We start from the raw sequence: 23539 nt of genomic DNA, 5'->3' as shown, positions 1-23539 counted from the left end.
GGCAGCAGAGATGGAGCGACAGCAACAATGACTGTCACATCGAACACACACCACATCTGACAGATTAATGGGTGCAGTAACAGTCATCGGACTGCCATGTTTTAAGGCGAGTTATAAAAGGTGGAATATGTATGTATATCTTTGATTGTAGTGGGTAATCAATTCCAATCACTCTTTTAGGGGATTGTCACATTTGAGCTTTCTGTTGCACTGTCTTCCGATGTTTGACTTTTTCTATTTTTAGAGAGCTTCACATTTCATTAAATATTTGACAAACTAGCAAACTAACTTTGTAATTCTCTTGCATTTTCATCTGCAACAGAGTGACCACAACACTGAGTGTATTTTCCAGATTTTTTATTGTTTTTGTACACAAAAAACAGAAGGTCTTGCTTCCATCTGGTGGCTCGCACGAAAACCTGCAAGACAAAAAAAACAAAGGAATTTAAAAAACAAGCTTCAAACACATCAGTAAATTTGATCCTGCTGACCAGAACATCATTACTTTGTTTTCTTAATGACAAAACCAGTTAATAGTCGTAGCCAATAGCAAAAACGCTACAAATTAGTTACTGGTTTTATTATTTTTAAATTGCTTCTAATAGGCTTGTTTTATTGCTTATGTTTTTAATGTGATATATGTGCTGGTTTCTACTGTAAAGTGTCTTTGAGTACCATAAAAAGCGCTATATAAATAAAATGTATTATTAAATATTAATTTCCTCCTCACTTTACAATGACTTTTAGAACACAAGGCCTACAAATCTAGGTTCAGTTTTTCCATTTTAGCCAGATTTTCAACAATCCTACAATTTATTCTACAGTTAAACAACGTTAAACCTACTGGTAATGTTAAGTAACTAAAACAATAGATTACAAGTAGATCCTGTGAAAGTAAGTATTCATTCAAAGCTTTTTTTTTTGGGGTTGAATTTAGTTTTATTTGCACTTTAGTTGCTACTGCAATTATTTGGAAACGGCTAAAGTTGTGTGTGCTGTTTCAACCCTTCTCAGACAAATGCCTCGATGTCTTCAACCGAAAGGACTCGCTGCTCTGAGGAACTGGAGCAGAACCACAGAACGTGGACCTGAACCAGTAACCACCAGAACCAGACTGAGTCCTGTTCCGACTCGTCATCGTATCATCACTGAAGGGACAAAAACAGACTAATGTCTTTGTTTATGGCCCGTTTACATGGATATCCTCAATTTAAGTGGACAGACTAGGCGCCACCTACATCACTACCGAGTCCTAAAGGACGTAAAACCAGATTCCCAGGACCATCGTGACAGACAGTACGAGGTTCGACTGTGGTGGCTCAATTTGTTAAAGGAGATGGAGACTCCATCATTACTAGAACTGTATGCTCACGGCAGGATCATAGCTGCACAGATTAATCGTTTAGTTGTCAGCTATTAAACAAATCGCCAACTACTTTGATAATCGATTAAGCAGTTTGAGTCATTTAATGGAAAAAAGGGTAAAAATTCTGATGTCAGCTTGTTAAATGTGACTATTGTTCTAGTTTATTCTCTCCTCTGTGACAGTAATCTGAATATCTTTGAGTTTGAGAAAACAAGACGTTTGAGGACGTCATTGTGATCCACATTTGACCATTTTCTGGCATTTTACAGACCAAACTAATCGATTAATCGAGAAAGTAATCAACAATGAAAGTGATCGTTGGCTACCGCCCTAATCAAGATGATTCCGTGGTGCCCATTATCTTAATAAAACCAGATATTTCACCACCATTGCAATACAGAAAAGGCTTCTATGACACAGCCCTTGTGTAACGGCCTCTTCACACCATAAAGCCAGCCTGCTGGTGATGGGGGCCCTTCAGGCTCTTACCCTCTTATGCGGTGGGTACTGGTGTTCCCTGGGGCATGACGGGCACCTCTGGCTTGGTCCCCTTCTGCTCAGAAATGGGTGTGGTGGGCAGGGACTCCTCCTTGGGCTCCACAATGCTGACGTGGTCGGGCAGGGGCTTCTTGGGGCCGATCTTACCGCTGGGGTCCCAGGGCAGCATGATCTTCACCTTGATGCCCAGCACACCTGAGAATGAGCGACGAGCACATCAAACACGTATGTCAGCACCGGCAAAAAGCTAAGCTACGAAGAGCAGAGATGGAAACGCAACTATTCAAACTACTAATCGCGAAATTAAACAGTAATTCAATTTACCAAACATTAAAACAATAATGAAATGATCAGTTGCAGTGCTAAACAAGGCCAAAATAAAAATGCTTCCTCCTCCAAACTATCATTTGGTTTCAGCACCAATAATCAAGTTAAGCATCATAGGCGGAGTTCACAGTACACCCTCCGACTGTTCAACACCAAAGTAAAAAGGGGTTTCTTTGACGGTGCTACTGATGCAGCCTAGGTTCATCGGTACTCACCCTGCCTTAACAGTACGTGGCGGACTGCTGTGTCGACGTAGTAGTTGACGGGGTCTCCGCTGTGGATCATCAGGCCGTCCACAAACTTCATGGACTTGGCCCTCTGACCCCTCAGCTTGCCGGACACCACGACCTCGCAGCCCTTAGCGCCGCTCTCCATGATGAACCTCAGAACACCATAGCAAGCCCTGACAGAGGGGAGGGGGAAGGACAGCGTTTACACATACAGCCAGTTACAAAAGGGTGTCCGGAACCCCATAACTATATCACTTACTGCATGAAAGATGAGTTTAAGCTGTGTTTAAACGCAAAGAACTAATGGTGCAGAAACAGACTGCATTTCTGTAATTTGAAAAATGAAAGTAAATCTTGTCAAAGCAAGTTTTAATTTGCGTCACCGATATTTTGAATTTTAGTCCGTTTCTCTCCATTTACTTTACGTCCATGTTACATACAGCAGGGAACAGTTTGTGTGTGCTGCTTCAACCCTTCTCAGACAAATGCCTCGATGTCTTCAACCGAAAGGACTCGCTGCTCTGAGGAACCGGAGCAGAACCACAGAACGTGGACCTGAACCAGTAACCACCAGAACCAGACTGAGTCCTGTTCCGACTCGTCATCGTATCATCACTGAAGGGACCAAAACTGAGACGCAGAACCAACACTTCCACCCTGAGAGCAAACGCAACGCTCCGTACGACAGACGGCATTTAATTAACTACTGGATGATGATTGCAGCAACAGACTTACAACTTATATTTCTTTGGTACACTACGAATGTAAAGGTGCTCTTTGTTTATTGCCTTTTTATAGATATTACAATGATTTGCTTTGTGAACAGAAACCATATTTAGCTAACATCGCTATTCACGGCTATGAACTAAATGAATCAAACGTTCAAATCCAGTTTTACTGCCATCATCGCAAAAAACTGCCCAACAAAGTTTGGCCGAAGCCAGACATAAATCCTCACGTCAACCCGTTTCACGTTGCTTTCACCATCTCCACAAGTATCAGAACTTGCAGGAGAAACCAAGCAGTCCATGCTGACCAATCACAGTCCTTGCCAGCGCCAGAGACCCGGCACTCAGTAGCACGGACAATATGTAAGGTGTCTGAGATATTTAAGTTGGATCCTCACAGCGAGAACAGAACTGGGTATTGTTCAAAACGTTTTGAACCCAGTACTGATACCTAGACTTCAATACCGTCTCCTGAAGAAAGTACATTACGATACAAATCTTACAGCTGCTTCAACCTACACACGGCTGCACTCCAGTCAAGGCTCTCAAAACACACACGCACCGTCTGTGCGCAACGTAGAGTTTTTCCTGCATGTCTCTACAGCGTGTAGACAGGCAAACACAGGCATTATTACGTCTTATTATATTAGCTCGCCACCAGCAGTTCCTAATTTCTCTTCGCTGACCACTGACAAGCAAAGAGGACAGGCTCCACCCTCCTACAACCGTGATGGCTGCACCTGATTGGACGAATGCTTTCATTGTGGGGCAGTCTGCTCACAGATTTCAAAACAGACCATAGTTTCTCGCGCATTCGGAAAGTTGTTTATTTTTCCAAAAAAGTTCACCGAAATGTGTTTCTAAAAACATTGAATGCGAGAAATAAGCTGCAGCTGCCAAATCCCTCTTCATTTGGGATTAAAAAAAACAAACAGAGAGATTTTCTAGCGTTTGAGAGGCGGCGAGTCGAGCAGCACGACCCTAATTTGCATAAAGTAGCCTGGATTCAACTTCATGCAGATTAGGAACGGGCAACTCGTCGACCCCACTTCCCTAAAGCCACAGCGACGCTACCAGAACGCATTTCCCGGCCACTTCCATAAACAATGAATGGGAAGCATGGAAATGACGCATGGTTGTGGACACGTACCATTATTGGCTCACCGACGCAGATGAAATTGACTCATGTATTTAACGAGAAGGCATTTTCAGATTCCAGACACTACGGAGGCACTTTGGTCAGCGTAAAAGTATCGTAGTTCGTTACCCAGCCCTAGTGAAGATACTGAAGATGCCACATGCCACCTTTAAAAGATAAAGAATATTTGAATAGGTTTATGCAAGTGACAGTAAATCCTTACCTACGCACAGCCAGGCCTCCCAGCAGCTTGTAGCGCAGAGACTCTGCCTGAGCGATGGCGCACAGACCACGGGTGGCAACCTTCTCAGCGTACAGCTAACAGAGAGGGGACACAGTTCAAAGGTCAAACATCCTGCTGGTTAGAGACACTTAAAACCCATCGCTGGGTCAGAGTACTTGTAAGTTTGGATTAAATGCAGATGAAATTTGCCGTTCACATGCACAAAATCTCCATACTGCTGCCGTCGGAGATCTCAATGTTTCTTAGCTTAGTTTTTAAGAAATGTTTCGACCCTTCTCAGACAAATGCCTCGGTGTCTTCACGTTAAAGGACTCGCTGCTCTGAGGAACTGGAGCAGAACCACAGAACGTGGACCTGAACCAGCAACCACCAGAACCAGACTGAGTCCTGTTCTGTCTCGTCATCGTATCATCACTGAAGGGAGGTCAAATCAAGATTCGGAAGCCTTTCGCAACCTGCATTAGTTCCATTCTCCAAATACACCGAATGAGTCTTAATATTTAAAAGCTGTTACAAACTATTCCTCGTAGACACGTGGCGAGTGTTGTACAGTTATCAGCTTTGGTCTGAATGTTTTGCTGGCTGAGCAAAATTTAAAGTGTCCAATAAAATCCTGACCTGTGTGAATTCCTTTTTGTTAAAGACAAGATGAAATCTTGTAGTGTAAAAAGGTTTTGCAACTATTTTTATATTTACAATACACAGGTTCGTTGCCTTTACTTTGGGCTGATTTGGAAACAACTACCAGTAATTATTTCATCCATTTCAGCTGAACAGTGTTAGAAATACTGCAGCAACTTCTCTCTCTGCATTAAAACAAAAATCCATTTTTTTCCTGCATTGTAAAAGAAACATAGGCTCGACAAGCTGTAACTGCTGGTTAACTAGCCAGCGTCTGAAGATATTTGTTCCTGCTGAGTTTGGGGCTCTACTGGACGGGTTAACTGGGACTGTCGGCGGTGCGTTCGGTGGGCAGGCAAAATAAAACTCAAAATTAGCGTCCCCAAGTAAAATACCTGAGTGAGTGCTTAATTTACTTCACCCTGGCTCTCTTACCTCGACACTGCCCTCGGGGAAGCCAAACCTCTTCTGGACCACAGCGGTCAGCTCTCTGATCCGACGGCCCTTCTCTCCCAGAACATTCTGGGTCCTAAAGACAGTTAACACATTTAGGGTTACACTGTTTTCCTGGGAGAACGGAAAAAACAACATTGGAGTACAGATTAAAATCATTTTACAGAATTCTTCAGTGCTGGAATATTAAAAATGTTCAACTGAAGCGTAACTCTCGCCAAAATGCAACCTAGGGTCTTTTTGTGAACGTAACCGAGTCAAACTTTCGTTTAAAAGCATATTTAGGACGGAAGCGCCACTTTTAAGATTTACCGTATTCTCGTTTTTCGGTCAAATGGCCTTCTGAATGGGACTAAGAAGGCTCGACACAACATGAGACTTTGCTCCAAGTATCACCAGGGGCTCTACACCTTAACGAAAGCATTGACAACATTGTTAGTGTACCCAGAGTTTACTAAAAAGAAGGTTTTGAACAACTCACCGTAGCTCTTGTGGCCGCTACCACCTCGGCAGTCAAAACGAGTCGATATCAAAACAAGTAGCCACAGATTTAGTATATCCCTCGTGCACCGGTGTAGTTAAGGTGTAGAGCCCCTGGTGATACTTGGAGCAAAGTCTAAAGTTGTGTCAAGCCTTCTTAGTGTTTTAAAAATAGCTATTTTGAGGCTAGCATAAAAGTGCCCCTAGCTCTCCCATTCAGAAGGCCATTTGACCTAAAAACAAAAATAGGGTACATCTTAAAAGTGGTGATTCCGTCCTAAATATGCTTTTGACTCAGGTACATTCACAAAAAGACCCTAGGTAGCATTTTGGCGAGAGTTACACTTTAAATCCTGTGAAAGCAAGAATGAGCATGGGCTTTAGTTCGGGTACAGCTAGGGTCATCTATAGTTTACAATGAAGCTTCTACTGCAAGCAGCAGCACCTTGCTTTGGTTGGTTTATTGGCACGTCAAACTATCAGGTTATCTCCATTAACTTCACTACGTTACACTCAGCAGGTAACAGTCTTGTGTGTGCTGCTTCAACCCTTCTCAGACAAATGCCTCGATGTCTTCAACCGAAAGGACTCGCTGCTCTGAGGAACTGGAGCAGAACCACAGAACGTGGACCTGAACCAGTAACCACCAGAACCAGACTGAGTCCTGTTCCGACTCGTCATCGTATCATCACTGAAGGGACAAAAACTGAGACGCAGAACCAACACTTCCACCCTGAGAGCAAACGCAACGCTCCGTACGACAGATATTGTAGTTTTAGCTCAGGTTGGGAATCCTACTCGACTTCATTGAATCACTGTAATATTTCCAGCAACGTCTTGAGTTTATTCTTCAAAAAGTAACTGCACGGGGCGGCCTCTAGCTCACCCAGTAAGAGTGTGCGCCCCATGTAGGCTGAGTCCTTGGCAGCGGCGCGAGTTCGAATCCGACCTGCGGCCCTTTGCTGTGTGTCATGCCCTCTTTCTCTCCCCCTTTCCTGTCTATCCACTGTCACTACTGAATAAAAGGGAAAAGCCCCTAAAAAAGTAACTATGTTTAGCATACAGAGCCTGGACACTTGACTCACCTTGTGGCCAGGATGATGATCTCAGTCCTGGTTGGAGTCACACGCACCTCCACGCCGGAGTAGCCATCCTCGGCGAGCTCTCGGGTCAGGAACTCGTTCAGCTCGGCCTTGAAGATACCGTCTGAGACGAACTAAGGAGAGAGAGAGAGAGAGAGAGAGAGAGAGAGAGAGAGAGAGAGAGAGAGAGAGGACAGGGTCAGCTTACCTAACACACAACTCAGTATGAAACAGAGATTCCCCCAGAGGGACAGAACCAAGGCAATGTCTGTCCTCAGACGGCAATGAATGAGTTTCAGGAGGTGGTTAACTAAATCACTTTATATAAAAGGGAAACCCCAACCTGAGACACTGCTCATGTCCTTTTAATCACACCACTGAATAAGGGATTGTGTGTTAGCTTTAAGTTAGCTCATGCCAATGCAGAACAGAACATGCCAAATCTAAAAATGCTGCACAGTGAAGACAAAAACGCAATGACAGCAATACTATAAATTATAATATACGGGCCCATTCGCCCCGTTGTCTTCATCAACTGTGTAACTTCAGTTAGCCGACTTTACCAGTTATTTATACCTGAACTTAGCAAAAACACTGGAGCCGCATGTCAAATCTGTCGTGAGGCGCAAATACGACAACTTACATCCACATACGACGCTACTGTCAATTGACAATTAACTAACGTTACACTGTCCTAAATTGTAGCCATTGGTTGTTCAATTAAACGTTACTTCCAACATGTTTCCTCAGCTAGCGCTCTCTTTCGTCTGGTGCCAGTTCATTTTACTATGGAGCTAATTTCACCAGCTAGCTAGCTAACAAAGCCACATTAATATACTTACAACAAACTACACTAACGTGGAGATGTTTCACAGGGTTTAAAGTCTGACACAATTATTTTTGCACACAACTCCGCTGAGTTTTAGCTAAGTAAGTAGGGGGCTCGTGGCTCCTTCCCGGCCGCGGTGACCGGAGCCATGCTAGCTAGCCAAATGAGGAGGACGCAGCGCCGGCAGCATCGGCTTTAATCCTCCTCGGATCGGAGGTATACAAGCTCAACTAACCCCGGGGTGAACACGGAACGGTTGTATCCTAAACAGCACGACACCATTTGTAGATAAACTGACTGTATGTGTGAGTAAAACAGGGATAAAACAGCGCTAACCTTTCTCTTCTTAGAGATTTGCACCGCCATCTTCTGATAGGCCGTAGACAGGAAAGGACCGTTAGAGGACGCGGAAATGACTTTATACTAAAATGACTACCTTCCGGTGACGCCATGCTCAGGCTGCCGCTGGGAGTTGTAGTTTTTGTAAATGCAACGCGCTTTATGTCGTTTTTTAAAAAAAATGTTTTTATTTTTATTATTTCATTATTTTTTTAATTAATTATTATTATTTTTTAATTATTTTTTTTAATTAATTATTATTTATTTTTTTATTGTAGTTTATTATGGCATTTTTTAAAAACAGTAAAAAACAATACAAACAGTCAAACACGCTTTATTTTATTACCCCGAGTAGAAAAACAAGATTTTGAACAACAGCAGTAAGTCACAGAAAGATGAATCAGCAGAAAACAAATGTTAAAATTACTTCTATTGCTTTTATTATTTCTGTTGAATCAGCACGATGCAGTAATCTGTTAGCACTGTGGGTGAATGCATGCATTGACTTTGCTTTCTTCATGGCTGCATGTGGAGTGATGTTTGGAAAATATAAATGACAAAGGTGAACTTTTAATGGAAGAAAGGTTTTAAAACTTCGTTCTCTGTCACTATGTTCTTCAAACTAATAAATGCTGTGCTTCCATTGGTATTGTAGTAGGGGTGCATGTGTGTGAAATATAAATAAATAAATAAGAAATATAACTGTCTTAAACCACAACTCATTATCACATAAAGATTTTGAATCATATTTTATCATTGTCGTGGTCCGATCACATTGACTATACGGTTACTATGATGGGAAGAGCAGTTGCCACTACAAGGAAATGCTCACCATTTCTACCATCTTCTTTATTAAGGCAAATTGTTTGCTGTTTAGTTCTATGCCACTTAGATTATTGCTCAGTAATCTGGTCATCCGCTTCAAAAACCCTAATTAGAAAACTTCAAGTAGCACAAAATAAAGCTGTAAGACTTGTTTTAAAGTGTAATTTTAGGTCCAATGTAGTTAAAATGCATGAATGTCTTAAATGGTTGAGTGTTGAAAAAAGATTATTAGCCAATGTGCTTACTTTGTTGCACTCTGTTGTTCAAAGTCAGACACCATCATTTATTTTTGATAACATAACATACAGTTCAGATATCCACACTTATTTAACAAAAGGAGCCAGTAGGGGGCAGATGATGTTACCTTTACCAAAATCCAATAACTTGAAAAAAACTTTTATTTACAGAGCAAGTTCTTTGTGGAATAAAATCCCTAGTAACATTCGTTTTATCACAGGAAAGGACCATTTTAAAAAGAAAGTCAAATCTTACCTTCATTTAAATTATTTATTATGAGGTTTCTGATTGTGTGTCTTTGTCAATGTAAACAACCTTAATGTTAGCCATGTAAAATATTATAATATATAACTTTGTTTTCAAGATATTTCTCTATTTGCTTGGTTTGTTATTGTTTTCATTTAATTATATTTGTAATTTTTTGCTTTTTGTTACTTAGTTTTGTTGCATGTATTTTTTTTTTTTTTTTTTAAATTTCTTTTCTGTATATGTTATGAAATGTTTTAATATTGTTTGACTAAATGTAGTGTTCGACCCCAGGAAGACTAGCTGGTCGTCAAGGCGTCAGGCTAATCCTTAATAAACTAAACTAAACTAAAATTTAATATCTTGTCCGTACTGCTAATAACATTATTAAACAATAAAATCCCTGCACGATGTATTGTATTCAAATAGCCCTGCAATAAATACAACTGTTGTGAATGTTTCGTTCATCTTTTCCACCGGAACTACCGGTTTCCACCGGAAGTGTCGGTACGGTATTATTTTTGGCCTGACAGAAGCTGACAGCTGACATTGAGTATTTTTAGAATTTAGAGTGTTTACAGCCCTCCAGTGGTCACAGCGAGGAGCTGCAACGCTACATTAAATTCGTGGGTAACACATTGCTAATAATGTCAGGAAAATCATTATTGATCTCAATACTTATTGATCATTATTAGTGTGACTATTACAAACATTAGTAACATCAGTGTTTGTTAAAACTGCACTCAAGAGTTGTTTAAACAACCGTTTTTTGGTGGAGAATGCCGTCATGTCTCTCTTGGTACTGACGGAGCCGACTGTGACATGTTTCAATGAGATATAATTAGTGCCCTATATTTAGGGAGTGTGGCCAACTCAAATCATGGGCGCCATATTGGATACCAACGTCAGATGACTCTACAGTGTAACCCTATGGGGCGGATATGCTATCTTGAAATAAATCGCTTATTTTCACCTTAAACAGGCATATACGTGTTATTATCAACGTTTGTCAATATGTAAAAAGCCCTTACGGAAATATTCCAGTGTATATTTACCTTCTATATCGTAAATGGGCCTCTAAAAAATTCCCATGTAGTGAGTGACCATGCCCTAGTAGTCCAATGAAGCTCAAAGACTAGCTGACACCCTGCTCTTACTTTATATATTCAATCTATTAATGTGAAATCCATACTAGCTTGAGCTCAGGCTGCTTATAATGATCTGGACGGAGACCAGTGAAGAATATTAGAAGCACTTTTCCGGTGAGCGCTGAGCGTTACTGAGCAGCCTCCAACTGAGAGAGACGACGTAGATGTGACGTGAGCAACGTGTCTGAAAGTTAGAAGTCTTCTGGTAGCTGTGCCAAGAGAAATCTCAATCATTCCCAATCTAGCAGAGACGGAGAGCGTAGGTATATGTAAGGAGATAACATGGACACAATTATTGATCACTAAAATGCTAGTTAACATTAGTAATTACACTTAAACAGCTAATGTGAGTCGAAACTGCCTGCGCGCTTCTCCTGTACTATACGGTAATTCCTCTACTATGAGACAGTAAGTCGCGTGGTTATGACACAATCGTTAGCCTATTTTAGGCCGTAACGTGAGGTACAAGGTAATGGAGCCTTTTATACATTGTTGTGTTTCTTTAGAAATAAACAATGGACAAATAAAGTCTTTAAACGCTTCAAATGTAAAGTTATTCGCTGTGAAAGTGACGTCAAAATGAATGGCAGTCAATGGAATGCTAACGTTGGGTGATTGCTTTGTAGCATCAAAATGGCGCCATAGGAGGTTCGAGCTCTGAAGCAAAGCTTACCCCCTTGACTGCCCCCCAGTGGTCACAAAGAGGAACTACACCAAGGCACACGTCAAGCTAGACATGATAACTTCCGGTCAACACTACTACTACAACACAAAATAAATCTAACGGGACAAAAGTTGTAACTCATACTGTAATTCTCTCCCTCGGCCATCATGCATCCCTCAAACAACTTGACGCTCCCATCACTTGCCTGTACTGTCTGTACAAACACTTCATGTGTTGACTGACGTTAAATAACGTTAAAATAATAATTTTTTACATTAATCTTGATCGCTATAAATATGCCTGTACTTTCGATTGAAAAAAACCCGACCTGAATAGGAGCAAAGCTAGGAGCAAATAGGAGCAAATAGGAGCAAAGCCTAGCAAACTGGAGTAGCTGCAGCTCCCTCTACGAGCTTCCGCTGAGCTAAAACGGCAGTTGTCGGGGCAAGTTTTAGGGTGCCTTTATGCCTCTTAACAGACACAAGATGCAATTAAAATGTCTGTGCAACATGAACAGGGTCCTTACGTGACAACAAGATGCGTTTTTCAACTCAATTCCCTGTTAGCTGCCGTCCGTGATAAGTGTGTTCAGCCAGGCTTCTGTGAAAATCATCACGCAGCAGTTCTGTGTGTATTTGTATCTCATCCATTTTGTGTGTGATCAATCTGGTGTTGGTGAGTAGGAGCCTTGGCAGTGTCGATCTGTGTGGTAGTTTCCTTAGCCGCGCTAGCTCGCATAGTAGAGGAATTACCGTATAGTACAGGAGAAGCTCGCAGGCAGTTTGGACTTACATTAGCTGTTTAAGTTTAATTACTAATGTTAACTAGCATTTTAGTTAGCAATAATTAGCCTGTGCCTACGCTCTCTGTCTCTGCAATCTCTGCAAGATTGGGAATGATTGAGATTTCTCTTGGCACAGCTACCAGAAGACTTACAACTTTCAGACAGGTTGCTCACGTCACATCTACGTCGTCTCTCTCAGTTGGAGGCTGCTCAGTAACGCTCAGCCATCACCGGAAAAGAGCTTCTAATATCCTTCACTGGTCTCCGTGGAAATCTACAGCGTTGCTTTGTCAATACATTTTACTGTCTATGGTTGTGGATTAGCTAGACAGGTAGGCTAGTGCTTTATGTCCCTCTCAGCGATAGAGGGTTTTCACCGACGTCACGTTCTGGGCGGTAACCTGGATGCGCGGCCATATTGGAGGCACTCGGTGTAAACAACTGAATGGAGTAATGGAGTATTGTGCACTTTGGATACTTTAATACTTTATGTCTTAACAACAGAAAAGCTCATCAAAATGCGTCCAAGATGCAAAGGCATGGAAGGACTTGGACCACAAAGAAAAGGCGCGATATTTTGAGAAATTACAGTTTACTGGCGGTGCAGATCACTACAAGTTGGCTCCCTCTTCTTGGATCCATGGCGACCCGGTGATTCTTCCTTCAGTTGCATATCCCGATATAGTCAACTACCTGTTTTTTTCGCCGAGCCCGTACACAGCGGAAGACCTTAAATCCTACAAAAGTTTGGAGGCTTATAACCAGATGGTGTGTGGATGGGTGAGGGAGACGCAGTACCAAGTCATTAACGACCGTTGTGTTGTGAATGCCAAAGTAAGTAATGCAATAACGTCTTTAATCAACCTAACCTTAACTGTATGATATCATTGTGATACTCAAGGTGTAGCCAAGTGACTTTCAATCGTTTATTTTCATTCCAAAGACTGAAAAAGACAGATTTTTCCCTCGTAGATCCTGGTTGAGCTTTGCCAACCACAAGCGCCTCCTTTCCTCTGATAACTTCTGACATTCCTCTCCCTGGTTTTTAATCACTTTTGGAAGTTGATAATATTCCAAATGTTTTTCTCGGTCTGACCTATTGGTACAACCTAAAACACGGCAATAATTAACCATTTTCCCTGACGCCGTTCGGGATCTACTTCAGCGCCTGTGCTTTGTTGTGATGCGGAGTACCTCCAACATGGCGACTTCTGGTCTGATGACGCGTCATGAAAACCCTCTATTATAGTTTTTCAAATTGGCGGAACGACGTGGAAGCCTCCTTGGACTTGCCTGTCCAATGTAAATACAGATAATAAATTCTTCGCTTACGAGGATAAGTCAGATCATTGGCAGAGGTAATTTTACACCAATGAGGACATATTTATGAATGATGACATTGATTTTAGCTAATACAATACTTAAAGCACTACACAGTGTACTTAAAAGTCACATTTCTTTGAAACATTCTGACAAGGATCCTGTTAACGTTTCATTAATTATGGAGAGACAATGTGAACTTTTATTGGCTTCCATCCCAAAACTTGCATTGATCATTTACAGTCGGATCTTTGACACAATAACTAATCAACAACAGAAAAAAAAAATGTTCTCCCTTCTTTGTAAACAATTCCTTAACGTTTCTCACACTTCAAACGTTTAAACATGGACGACATTGAAGACAAGTACAATTGATCGTCATTGATATTTAATTAATACACTTTTGATAAGACCTGCTCCTCGACGTCATTGTGGTAAATAATTTACTGTACATTTACAGTACAAATCAGTCATTACAGTCATCAATCACCTAAAATAAAATGAAACATACAAGTTAAAAAAAATGACCCATAATACAAACATAAAATGCAGAACTTTGAACTGCATTTTGTGTATAAAGAATGCCATATAAACAATATTAATTATTCCTGTTTCCCACATTTAATTCCACATTTACAGATATAAATATAGTATAAAGGTTTAATAAAACCATCACCATGTAATGTTCCCTGTTAGAATCCAGCTGGGGACATTAGTTGCATGTCGATCCTCATGCTCATTTCCTGTCATATGTACTCTGTCCCAAAAATACTTGGAATAAAAACACTTTTAAAAACACAAGGACAGATGAGCAGAGTCGCTGAGACAAGTGCTACATTTCCTCCACGCTTCAAGAATAAGTCTGGACCTGGACACTCAGCTAAACCTGGTCTCCTAAAAAATGACCTTCCCATACAACTAAACTGCGTTCTCAATGATGCTACGAGGGAAATGCGTTGACTCCGGGATTACACGTGGTACCAGCAACAGGCGCACGTTGTGAAACGGTAGGAGTTTTAAATACGTGGTGAACGCTGTGAATTGAAACAAAAGTACTTGGTTAGGTTTAGAAAAAAGATCAAAGTTTGGGTTAAAATTAGAGCCTGATAAAGGATTTTTAAGGCCGATATCGATACAAATATTTGGTGATTTAAAAATCCGATATTCCGATATATTGGCCAATATATATATATATATATATATATATATATATATATATATATATATATATACAAAAAAAAAATCCAGAAACGCGTAACAAAACATAAACAGATTTCCCTAACATTAGTTATTTGTAGCTATTTATGTGTCCTCACTAAAATAATATGATAATGCAGTTTAAAAATAAACTTGTTTGTTTTTGTGTCACAACAGAACATCAAAATATATTAAAGTTCTGATAAATAAAATGTATAAAAATACAAATTTATGATATCAAATTTAAAGGGTTAAACACGTGTGTTGCCAACAGGGCCGTTGTAGAGCGCCCTCTGGTGGACAAACTACGCAACGCCAACACTCATAACATGGTTGAAGGGCGTTTTGTCCGTTTTTATTTTATTTTTTAAATATTCATTTATCGGCCGTTATAAATGCCGATACCGATAGTTTGGAAAAAGCCTAATATCAGTCGATAATATCGGTAGTTGCGTAACTTAAATTATGTGCATAAGTTAAAATAAGTCAACGTTGACTTTTGGTTTCACAGCTGTCTCCTGGGTCAGAGTCCTGTGTTTGTTGGACCCGTCCGTCCCGAAGCGTACTTTGAACACAGACTTTGACTATGATGTAATCCGGGCATAGGGATTTACGGGGGGGGGTTACAACCCCCCCCAATAATCAAAACTGTCCAGAGCGCCCCCCCCACCACATATCTTATCATAATAATGAATGAAAAATATTAACTGTTTAAAAAACATCCCGAAATGCGTGTGACGTTTTGAATCTGCAGAAAGTTTTGAACATGAAAGGAGAATAATATTTCCCTTAACATAATAAAAGACGTTTGCACTAGAGCCCTGCGCGGGACTGTTTTCTTCATCCCGCTCCCGCCGAATTTCTGACCATTACCGCCCTCACCCGCAACGTGTGTGTTACACTATATCATTTTTATAGGCTAATAGGGAGAAGATGCAGGGAAAGAAGGCAGGTGCTTGCTGCTGTGAGGGGGAGAAAGGAGCAGAGGATGAGGGGGCGGGCAGACGGTGGACGGAGCCTCGGAGCTCCCCCCGTCCTGGGAGCCTCAGACACGCTGCTGGTGTCTGCTCATAGATGTGTAGTATAAACTCAGTCAGTAAATATGTATATCTATGGTGTCTGCTGGTGTGGGCGGGTTCCAGGCTACATCCCGATCCCGCAGTGTTTTTTTTAGCTGCCCGCTCCTGCCCGCAGCAAAGTTTTGTGTTGGGTCCCAATCCCAATGCAGCCCTCTAGTTTGCACCATAACTTGATGCAGAAAAATTCACCACAATGCAGTTTTTCACATGAAACAAATGAACAAATATAGAAATATCTCCCTGAACAACGCTTGCATTGCATAAGAACCTTATTGGATGGGAATGATTGTTCCAGGTATTAGTCAAACCCTCAGGCGGAACCAGGGAAACAGAGTTATTGTTTGGAAAAACTTTAGATTTTGATTGTAAAACATATTAAATAGGGCTGTCAAACGATACATTTTTTTTTTAATCGCGATTAATCGCTGAAGTTCTATAGTTAATCGCGATTAATCGCATATTTTATCACATGATTAAAATTCTATTATTTTGCATTTCAGAACAGTTTTTAAGTACATATTAACAATCAAAAGCAATTCTTACCAGTGTATCTTGATTGGGAATCAAATGAATGCAAAGAAAGTTACTTTATGAACTTGATTTTAAGATTTGTAATTATTTATTTACTGTAAACAAAAGAAAAATGTGGGAATCTGTCATTATTGCACAATTCCTCCAAGTACCTAACTAAAACACTAAAAATCCCTATCCTTACCAGAGTCAATATAGTGTTTAGTAACTCCTAAATAATGTTGATTACTCACTGACGTCCAGTGATCACCGGTTAATGAGACAGTGTTTGCAGCACCTTGCAGCTGTTCCAGTTGAGTTGCTTTCTCTGTGTCTTACAGGCTGTGTATGGTGAAACTACTGTCCCCCTCGACGGCAATGAGACAGGTCAGAACATGCCAACCGTAGTACGTCTTTAAGACCCGAGTCCTCTACGATGCTGACAGGTCTGCAGTTAGTTGACACCCGTTTCGCAAGAGCTGTAATCATTTATTTGGGATTTGGTTTCATCCACAGGTCGGCAAGTAGCATGCTAGCGGGTAGCATCACGTTAACTACTACTGCTCGTAGGTGGTAGCTCAAGCTTGACGTGCTTTGGTGATATTTTAATTCGGCTTTACACAACGTGCATATGGCTTTCGACTTGTCTACGAGCCGTCCGGGAGTTTTGGAAAATAAAAAGCTCCATTCAGAGTTATTGCTGCTGTCTTTCTCCATCATGCCTGTAGCCTGCAGCAGCAGGATGTGTTAGGAGGAAGTGGCAGATTGATGATAAGTAACGGTGCTGCAAAGGGTCAAAATAGTAGCCTGTTAGGCACGACGCAAAGCCGAGTGAAGTGTAAAATAAATTAATAAATGCCGGCATGCGATTAATGCGATAAAAAAAATGTATCGCGTCGGCCCTTAATCGCATCGCGATTAAGGTGTTAACGCTGACAGCCCTAGTGTTAAAATATGAATTAATGTTTAAAAATAATATATATTTGGCAAGTGACCGTGGTATAAGCGGGCCTCCGCTGAAGTTCATCGTCGGGCATTAACCCCTACATGTATCCTGAAATTGAACTCTTTAGGTCTTAAGGTATGTAACCCTGTGGAATGATTCCTTTTCTTTGTGTCAAGAAGACGAAAGCTTTCTGAGCTTCACTCTGCTGGTGGAGCAAAGCAGTTTTCAAAGCAGAGTATCTCTTGTGTCTTAAAACTCTCTGTGAACACCGTATTGACGTTTGGTGTGAGGCGGGTGCTGTAGCTCAGCAGTCGGCCGTCATAAATCAGCTTGTCTGGTGTCAGCTGGGTTTGCCTCGGAGCTCTACACAGACAGAAAGCAGAGACATGACAGTTATTGTTATGGAGGAGGGTTCAGTTTCTGAGTCAGAGACATCATCATGGGGCATCGGTTAGAACGCAAAAGCCAGGAAAACGTCAGTCCACTTACAGCTTGAGCGCGTAACTTTTTGATATTAATGAACGTCTGTTACATTCAAGCCATTGCCAAATGAGTTGCTACAAAGCCAATGAAGACTATCAGCTCCACACAACTCTCTCTGGATTTCTCAGTATGACTATGTTCAGAAGATTGTGGCGTCCGCAGAAATTTGAGTGAAGATAATTACCTCTTCTGAAGAGTCCATCATGTTTTTTTAATCCTCCGTGTCCTCCTTTGCTACTAGCAACTGTGTGTGTGTGTGTGTGTGTGTGTGGGGAGGGGGGGGGGCACTATCACAGAAGGCTTGTATCATGTGGAAGCGCCAAAAGTGTTGTTGTCATTACTTAGAATTCCTCATGGGGGAGAAAGAAACTACGCACTATAGCTTTAACATCAATTATTACTCCCTAATCGCGCCATGAACGCAGCGTGCAGTGTTCACTTTTCCTGCTATAGCTTTCCGATACAGTACACATAACTGCAAACTCTGCCGTTCATTCACTTGATATCTTTGCTAATAAACTTAAACCCTCCTCTGGTTCAGACCCATCGCTCGGCATTCACCGTCACTCTCTCACTCGCTCCACCGCACACTCCCCCAGACACCGCTACGCACACACCCTACTGTTTTATGCGGTGACAGTATTAAAACATGTGCAATGAGAAAATTAACGGTGGTCTAATTTGTGTCAGTTTAGGGGTCCTTGATGTGAAAAAGTATTTTGCAACACGCACACGCACACACACACACACACACACACACACACACACACACACAGCTTCTGCTAAGCACTGGGAAAAGCCACAGTGCCGCTGCAAAATAGCCTCGGGAAGGAACTATTTTTGGTGGAACGTGTGTACGTTCAAAAGTTGTTTTAGTTGTGCAACAGAAAACTCAGATTGGACAGATAGTCTAGCTAGCTGTCTGGATTTACCCTGCAGAGATCTGAGGAGCAGTTAACCATAGTCCTCAGAAATCCACCGGAGGTTAGAATGTAAACACAAAGAAAGCGGAAGGTAACGGACATCCGGCCTAAATGATGAAATCCGGTGGAGCAATCCCGGAGGTGGAACGTCGTGGATATAGTCTAAGAGGTTCTTGGCCTAAAAACGTTGAAGACCCCTGATGTAGAGGAATTATGCCCAGAAATAAACCCAGTTTAATCAGCCCTATGAATTGATTAGAAAGTACACAAAGCATCAGTCTACCTTGTGTGGTACATCCGTGCTATATTCCTGTCGACCCAGGAGCAGCCTTTCTGTGAGCCCCGCAGTCCGTGGACAGTCGGGATGAACACAGCCCGGGGGTTGACGATGATCTTGAAGTTGCTGTAGTGGGTCTCTGAGATGATGGGTTCGTGGTACAGGTGAGCCAGGATGTTGACCCCGGACACATTGTGCCAGCCGAGGCAGCAGCCCTGCGGGGGCAGGGGTTGGGAGTTGGGTGGACGCAGCGTGACGGTGATGGGGAACACGTTATTCTCAAACATGTAACACTTGTCAGCGCCATATTTGTTTTCCAGCAGAGGCAACAGCTCCGACCAACTGGTAATAGGATGACGAAAAGAAAAAAATACACATAAAAATGTAAACAATGACATGCTTTATAACAAACAACAGCACACTATGATAAAGTTGGAAGCACATATGTTTAAAATGTTGCATTCGTAAACAATTTTAACTCTTACTTAAAGGGGTGATAGAATGCAAAACCGATTTTACCTTGTCATAGTTGAATAACGACAGTTTCGTGGGTAACTAGGACATACATAGAACCTCAAAATCCCATTGACACCTCTTTCCTCTGCAAATCTCACAATTTGAAACTGCCTCTGAAAACGGGCAAATCTCAACAAACTCAACTCGGTGGCTCCTCCTTATTTGGCTCTAGTCTCTACCTTTGTCACGCCCCAACATTTACATAGGCTACACCACTGATCTGAGATCAGGTAGTCTTCTGAATAGGTTGCGCTGATCTCAGAAATTGTATACATTGTTCATCTGCTATTTTACCACTAAATTCACTTCTGAGACTTTTTTATGCAAGAAATCAACTATGTAGAGGTCAAATATGGGCCGTTTTACGAAAATTGATGACTAATTGCAATACTGCTCCATACCTGCGCAAAGTCAAAGTTCAAATGCTACTCTCCCTCCCTTATAATGGATATGTGTGTTGAGTTATTTAAACAAACGATTGGGGAAATAAACGCCTCTTGTCGCAAGTCTCATCGATAGAGCCCGTGGCTGGATGGAGCTCTATCAATGAGAGCTAGCTAGCTAGCCTCCTCCTAGACCTCTGAAATTCACAAAAATGCATTAAATTGAAATTGTTAGCTAAGCTTTGTAAGGCCTTAGGGTAGCTGTGATATACATGCCGTGACGAAATTCTAAGTGTAAATATACTCTAGTTATGAGGAAAGTGTAGCTAACTAGCCGTGATCTTTACCCATAGGACTGAAGGGACACTAGTAGCTAACGAAACCTCTCATATTCACAAAAATGCATTAAATTGAAATCGGACACAATTGTTAGCTTTGTAAGACCTTGGGGTAGCTGTAATATAAGTGGCGTGAAGAAATTCTAACTGTAAATATACTCTGCCTGTAGGTTATATTTTGTCAATAAAGTGGAGGTACTAAATTTCTTTTGGATCTGCGAGTGTCGGACATCTGAGCATTTCAATTGGGCTAAATAAATAAATAAAAATAACGAATGATATTGCAAGCCTGGACAGCTTGAGTGATACGGTTGTCTAGAATTACCGCGTGCGTTTAACTGATAGACGTCAATTGATTCCGTGAGTGGATGGAGGAAGCGCTTCATGCATTTTAAAAGTCTCTAATTCGACCTGTACTGAACATTTTTAATTAGAGATATTGTATCTACCTCTATGGTCAAAATATTGAGTGTTCTCCACTGGATAGCTGGGTTTCGAGACATGGTGCAAGAGCAACATCTTTTGGAGAAAGAAGGGTATTACATCTAGCAAAAGTTTCCCTGTTTGTTCTCTGAAAAGTGTCTCAGTGACTAAAATCACTGACAGGAGCGCGTAGCTCGGGTGAACTCCATACATACTGCTCGGCTACGCTGATTTTGGGTGTTTTTGTTGGAATGATATGCTCACAGTACGCGTAGGGACTGGTGAAATAGATATCACAGCGGACAGTCTACAGCAAACTCAAGGCCTGCGGGCCAAATCCGGCCCCTCGCAGATTTTGACCCGGCTCGCATATCAGTTTTGGTTAACAATATATTCTGGCCCACCTAGTTTTGTCGCTTTTTCTTCGTTTTTGTTGCTTTTTTCAAACTTTTTGGGCACTTTCTTCTATGATGGCTAAGAACATTTTTGCTGATTTTGTTTTTTTAAGACTTTATGTCAACCAAACTGTGTGTGAGAGGAATAATACAGTCAAAGATATTTAACTTTTTGGATTAAATAAAAGCATGTCAATAAACCCGTACATGTCTGGCCCCTGATGTGATTCTCATTTTCCAGTGTGGCCCTTAGCGAAATTGAGTTTGACACCCCTGGTCTACAGTGTGAGTTGTGTGCTGCTCGGTGGCTTCCCAGTGTAATGGCTCAAATTTCAAGTTTGACCACAAACGGGGTGTGGTCTGTTAGTGAACTGCTGCAGCAAGCAAGCTCTCACTCTCTGGTCTAGGGAGACCCTGACAGCTGCAGCACACATGCACACAATTTTTTTTTCTTCAGTCAAAAGGGGAGAAACTTTATTGACAGTACGCTGCAGTACATACATACACCTCCACTAAGGGCAAGATAGAAGACTTTATTGGCTAAAAATGCCTCGGCATAGAAAAACTAGAATAATGAAGAGGTTACGGTCCAAGCCAGCATCCTCTGGAGCATGTGGGACAATTGTTAAACTCTCCCAATCTTAATTGCGGGCAATGATTACGCAGGAAGTTTACTCTCAAGTGAGACCAAATGAGAACAAGCTGCGAGAGTTAGTAGACCACCTAGATCCTGATTTCAACTATGAGAGTGCCATCCAAAAACTGCAGGCTCGCCTTAAAATGCAACTCAAGGGAATAGACGCAGCCGGTGCCTACATGACAAACACACAAGACGCATGTCCACAACACACTAGCTCAGATTTCACTGTGGACACCCCCAGCAAGGAACACTCTGAAAAAAACTAAGCCAGAGGATTCATTCACATAGCAGGCATCACAGACTACAGTGATGAAATAGTTTGTATTAGTATAATGGTGTTCCTATTGATATTGTTAGTGTTAGTATAGAGATCATATCTCTGAGCCCTTTTGTTATTTCACCAGCATATATTGTGCACAGTGTGTATGAGGTGTTGGTGGATTGTATAGACTCTGAGCGACATTTAAATTGCAGTTTTCCTATTAATAAAGGAAAACATGCCTTCCCTAAATACCAAATGCTGATGGAAATTGTGACAAGTAACTTGCACAAAACATCGAATACGCACAGTTGATTACAAGTTGTAAAGGTTAACTGCCACAATAGGAACAACTGAGTTAACTACGATGATTTACTACCTAAAAAACTGTATTTATCTGTGTTTAATATCACTATGCTTTTTCTCTGTCCCTGTAGACACGGACCGGGGAAGAAGCAGGAAATGTTTAGGGCCAGAGGAAAAAGGGAGGGGTAGAGTGGGCAGCTCAGACTAGATACCAGCAGCAAGCAGTGAGCAAACTGACACACGTGACTTATCTGTAAAGAGGGGGAACAGTCAGAGAGAAGTATGCGACAGACACAGACCGAAGAAATTGACAAAGAAAATATGGAGCTAATATTACAACAAGACATCAAACCAGAAGTTACTCTGACTATCACAGGACATAGTAAAAAACCCACAGATTAAACGCTTATTACAAATTATTGATTGTAAGTCTCCAAACATTTTTTCCTCGCAAAATAATGTCTGCTAACCTTTCCAAATTTGAACCTCCAGCAGGCAGTTCATTTTTGCTTTGTGTCAAATGACGTTCAGAACATAGACTGTATATATTAGTCTATGGTTCAGAACAGGACTGGCACTCTTAATATTCTTGTCTGCGCAAAGGCATGAGGTCAGTAAGAACTAAATTACTAACTGTGGCAGACAATAGTGATGTGTTGAGACTACATTCTACCTCAGGAGGGTAACCACTTATATGAAATTAAAAACTGCTATATCACAAGCCCCATAACCTAGAAACTATAACACAACTGATGTTATTTTTTATATACATCACTAATTTAGATTTCAAAGCCAAAAACCTGTCAGTATCAGGATTTTGTTAAATGCGTTCAGATATTCTTGTAATCTGACATATTCTACTCAAAAAGACGAATTAGGATTTTCCTTGTGTAAAGAAAACATATGAAATATGGTGTTTTATTATTTGAACTGCCGCACGAGCTGTAGTTCCAATGAAACAACCTGTAGGGGGACCGAAGAGGGAAAAGTTACATAGTGTTGCTTTAAAGTCCCCCCTTTAGACATTTTAAAGTATGCAAAAATACTTCATATTTTGGGTTACACTTTACTTGAAGGTATCTACATAAGAGTGACATGACACTGTCATGAACGTGTCATAAACATTATAAACAAGTCGTAAACGTTTATGACATAACGCTTCTTTTAGTAAGTGTCATTCGGTTTTTGTCATGACAAGTTATGGTTAGTGTTAGGGTTAGGGTTAGGTTTGGGTTAAAACGCAGCGCCCATCCTGGGCGCTGAGGGACACGGGCACAAGGGGACCACTGGTGTGAATAAAACACT

At 41.3% G+C, this 23539-nt stretch overlaps 2 protein-coding genes and 4 non-coding genes across 6 annotated transcripts in view; all 6 read right to left on the bottom strand.

Moving 5' to 3' along the window:
- Window positions 1-340: 340 nt before the first annotated feature.
- rps3 (ribosomal protein S3) lies at window positions 341-8456 on the bottom strand. The gene is made up of 7 exons (XM_031304362.2): window positions 8333-8456; window positions 7171-7301; window positions 5588-5681; window positions 4511-4605; window positions 2407-2594; window positions 1856-2059; window positions 341-419 (listed from the first exon to the last, which is right to left on the bottom strand). Exons 1-6 carry the CDS (start codon window positions 8360-8362, stop codon window positions 1860-1862), a joined length of 738 nt encoding a protein of 245 aa, XP_031160222.1. The 5' UTR covers window positions 8363-8456; the 3' UTR covers window positions 341-419; window positions 1856-1859.
- On the bottom strand, window positions 1006-1154 carry LOC116053467. Its single transcript, XR_004105842.1, has one exon. It is a non-coding gene; the product is annotated as a small nucleolar RNA SNORD15 (small nucleolar RNA).
- LOC116053469 lies at window positions 2894-3042 on the bottom strand. Its single transcript, XR_004105844.1, has one exon. It is a non-coding gene; the product is annotated as a small nucleolar RNA SNORD15 (small nucleolar RNA).
- Window positions 4803-4951, bottom strand: LOC116053470. The gene has a single exon (XR_004105845.1). It is a non-coding gene; the product is annotated as a small nucleolar RNA SNORD15 (small nucleolar RNA).
- On the bottom strand, window positions 6634-6782 carry LOC116053468. Its single transcript, XR_004105843.1, has one exon. It is a non-coding gene; the product is annotated as a small nucleolar RNA SNORD15 (small nucleolar RNA).
- An 8819-nt stretch (window positions 8457-17275) lies between the features above and the next one.
- Window positions 17276-23539, bottom strand: part of LOC116053407 — a 31887-nt gene continuing 25623 nt past the window's right edge. Inside the window, exons 9-10 of the mRNA XM_031304519.2 lie at window positions 18981-19316; window positions 17276-17654 (exon numbers count right to left, since the gene is read on the bottom strand). Coding sequence (XP_031160379.2) covers window positions 17489-17654; window positions 18981-19316 — 502 coding nt within the window. The 3' untranslated portion in view covers window positions 17276-17488. The remainder of the gene's footprint in view (window positions 17655-18980; window positions 19317-23539) is intronic.

This window comes from Sander lucioperca, chromosome 20 (assembly GCF_008315115.2).
Source record: "Sander lucioperca isolate FBNREF2018 chromosome 20, SLUC_FBN_1.2, whole genome shotgun sequence".
Classification (NCBI taxonomy): Eukaryota; Metazoa; Chordata; class Actinopteri; order Perciformes; family Percidae; genus Sander; species Sander lucioperca.
This window is presented reverse-complemented; position numbering and strand designations above follow the sequence as displayed.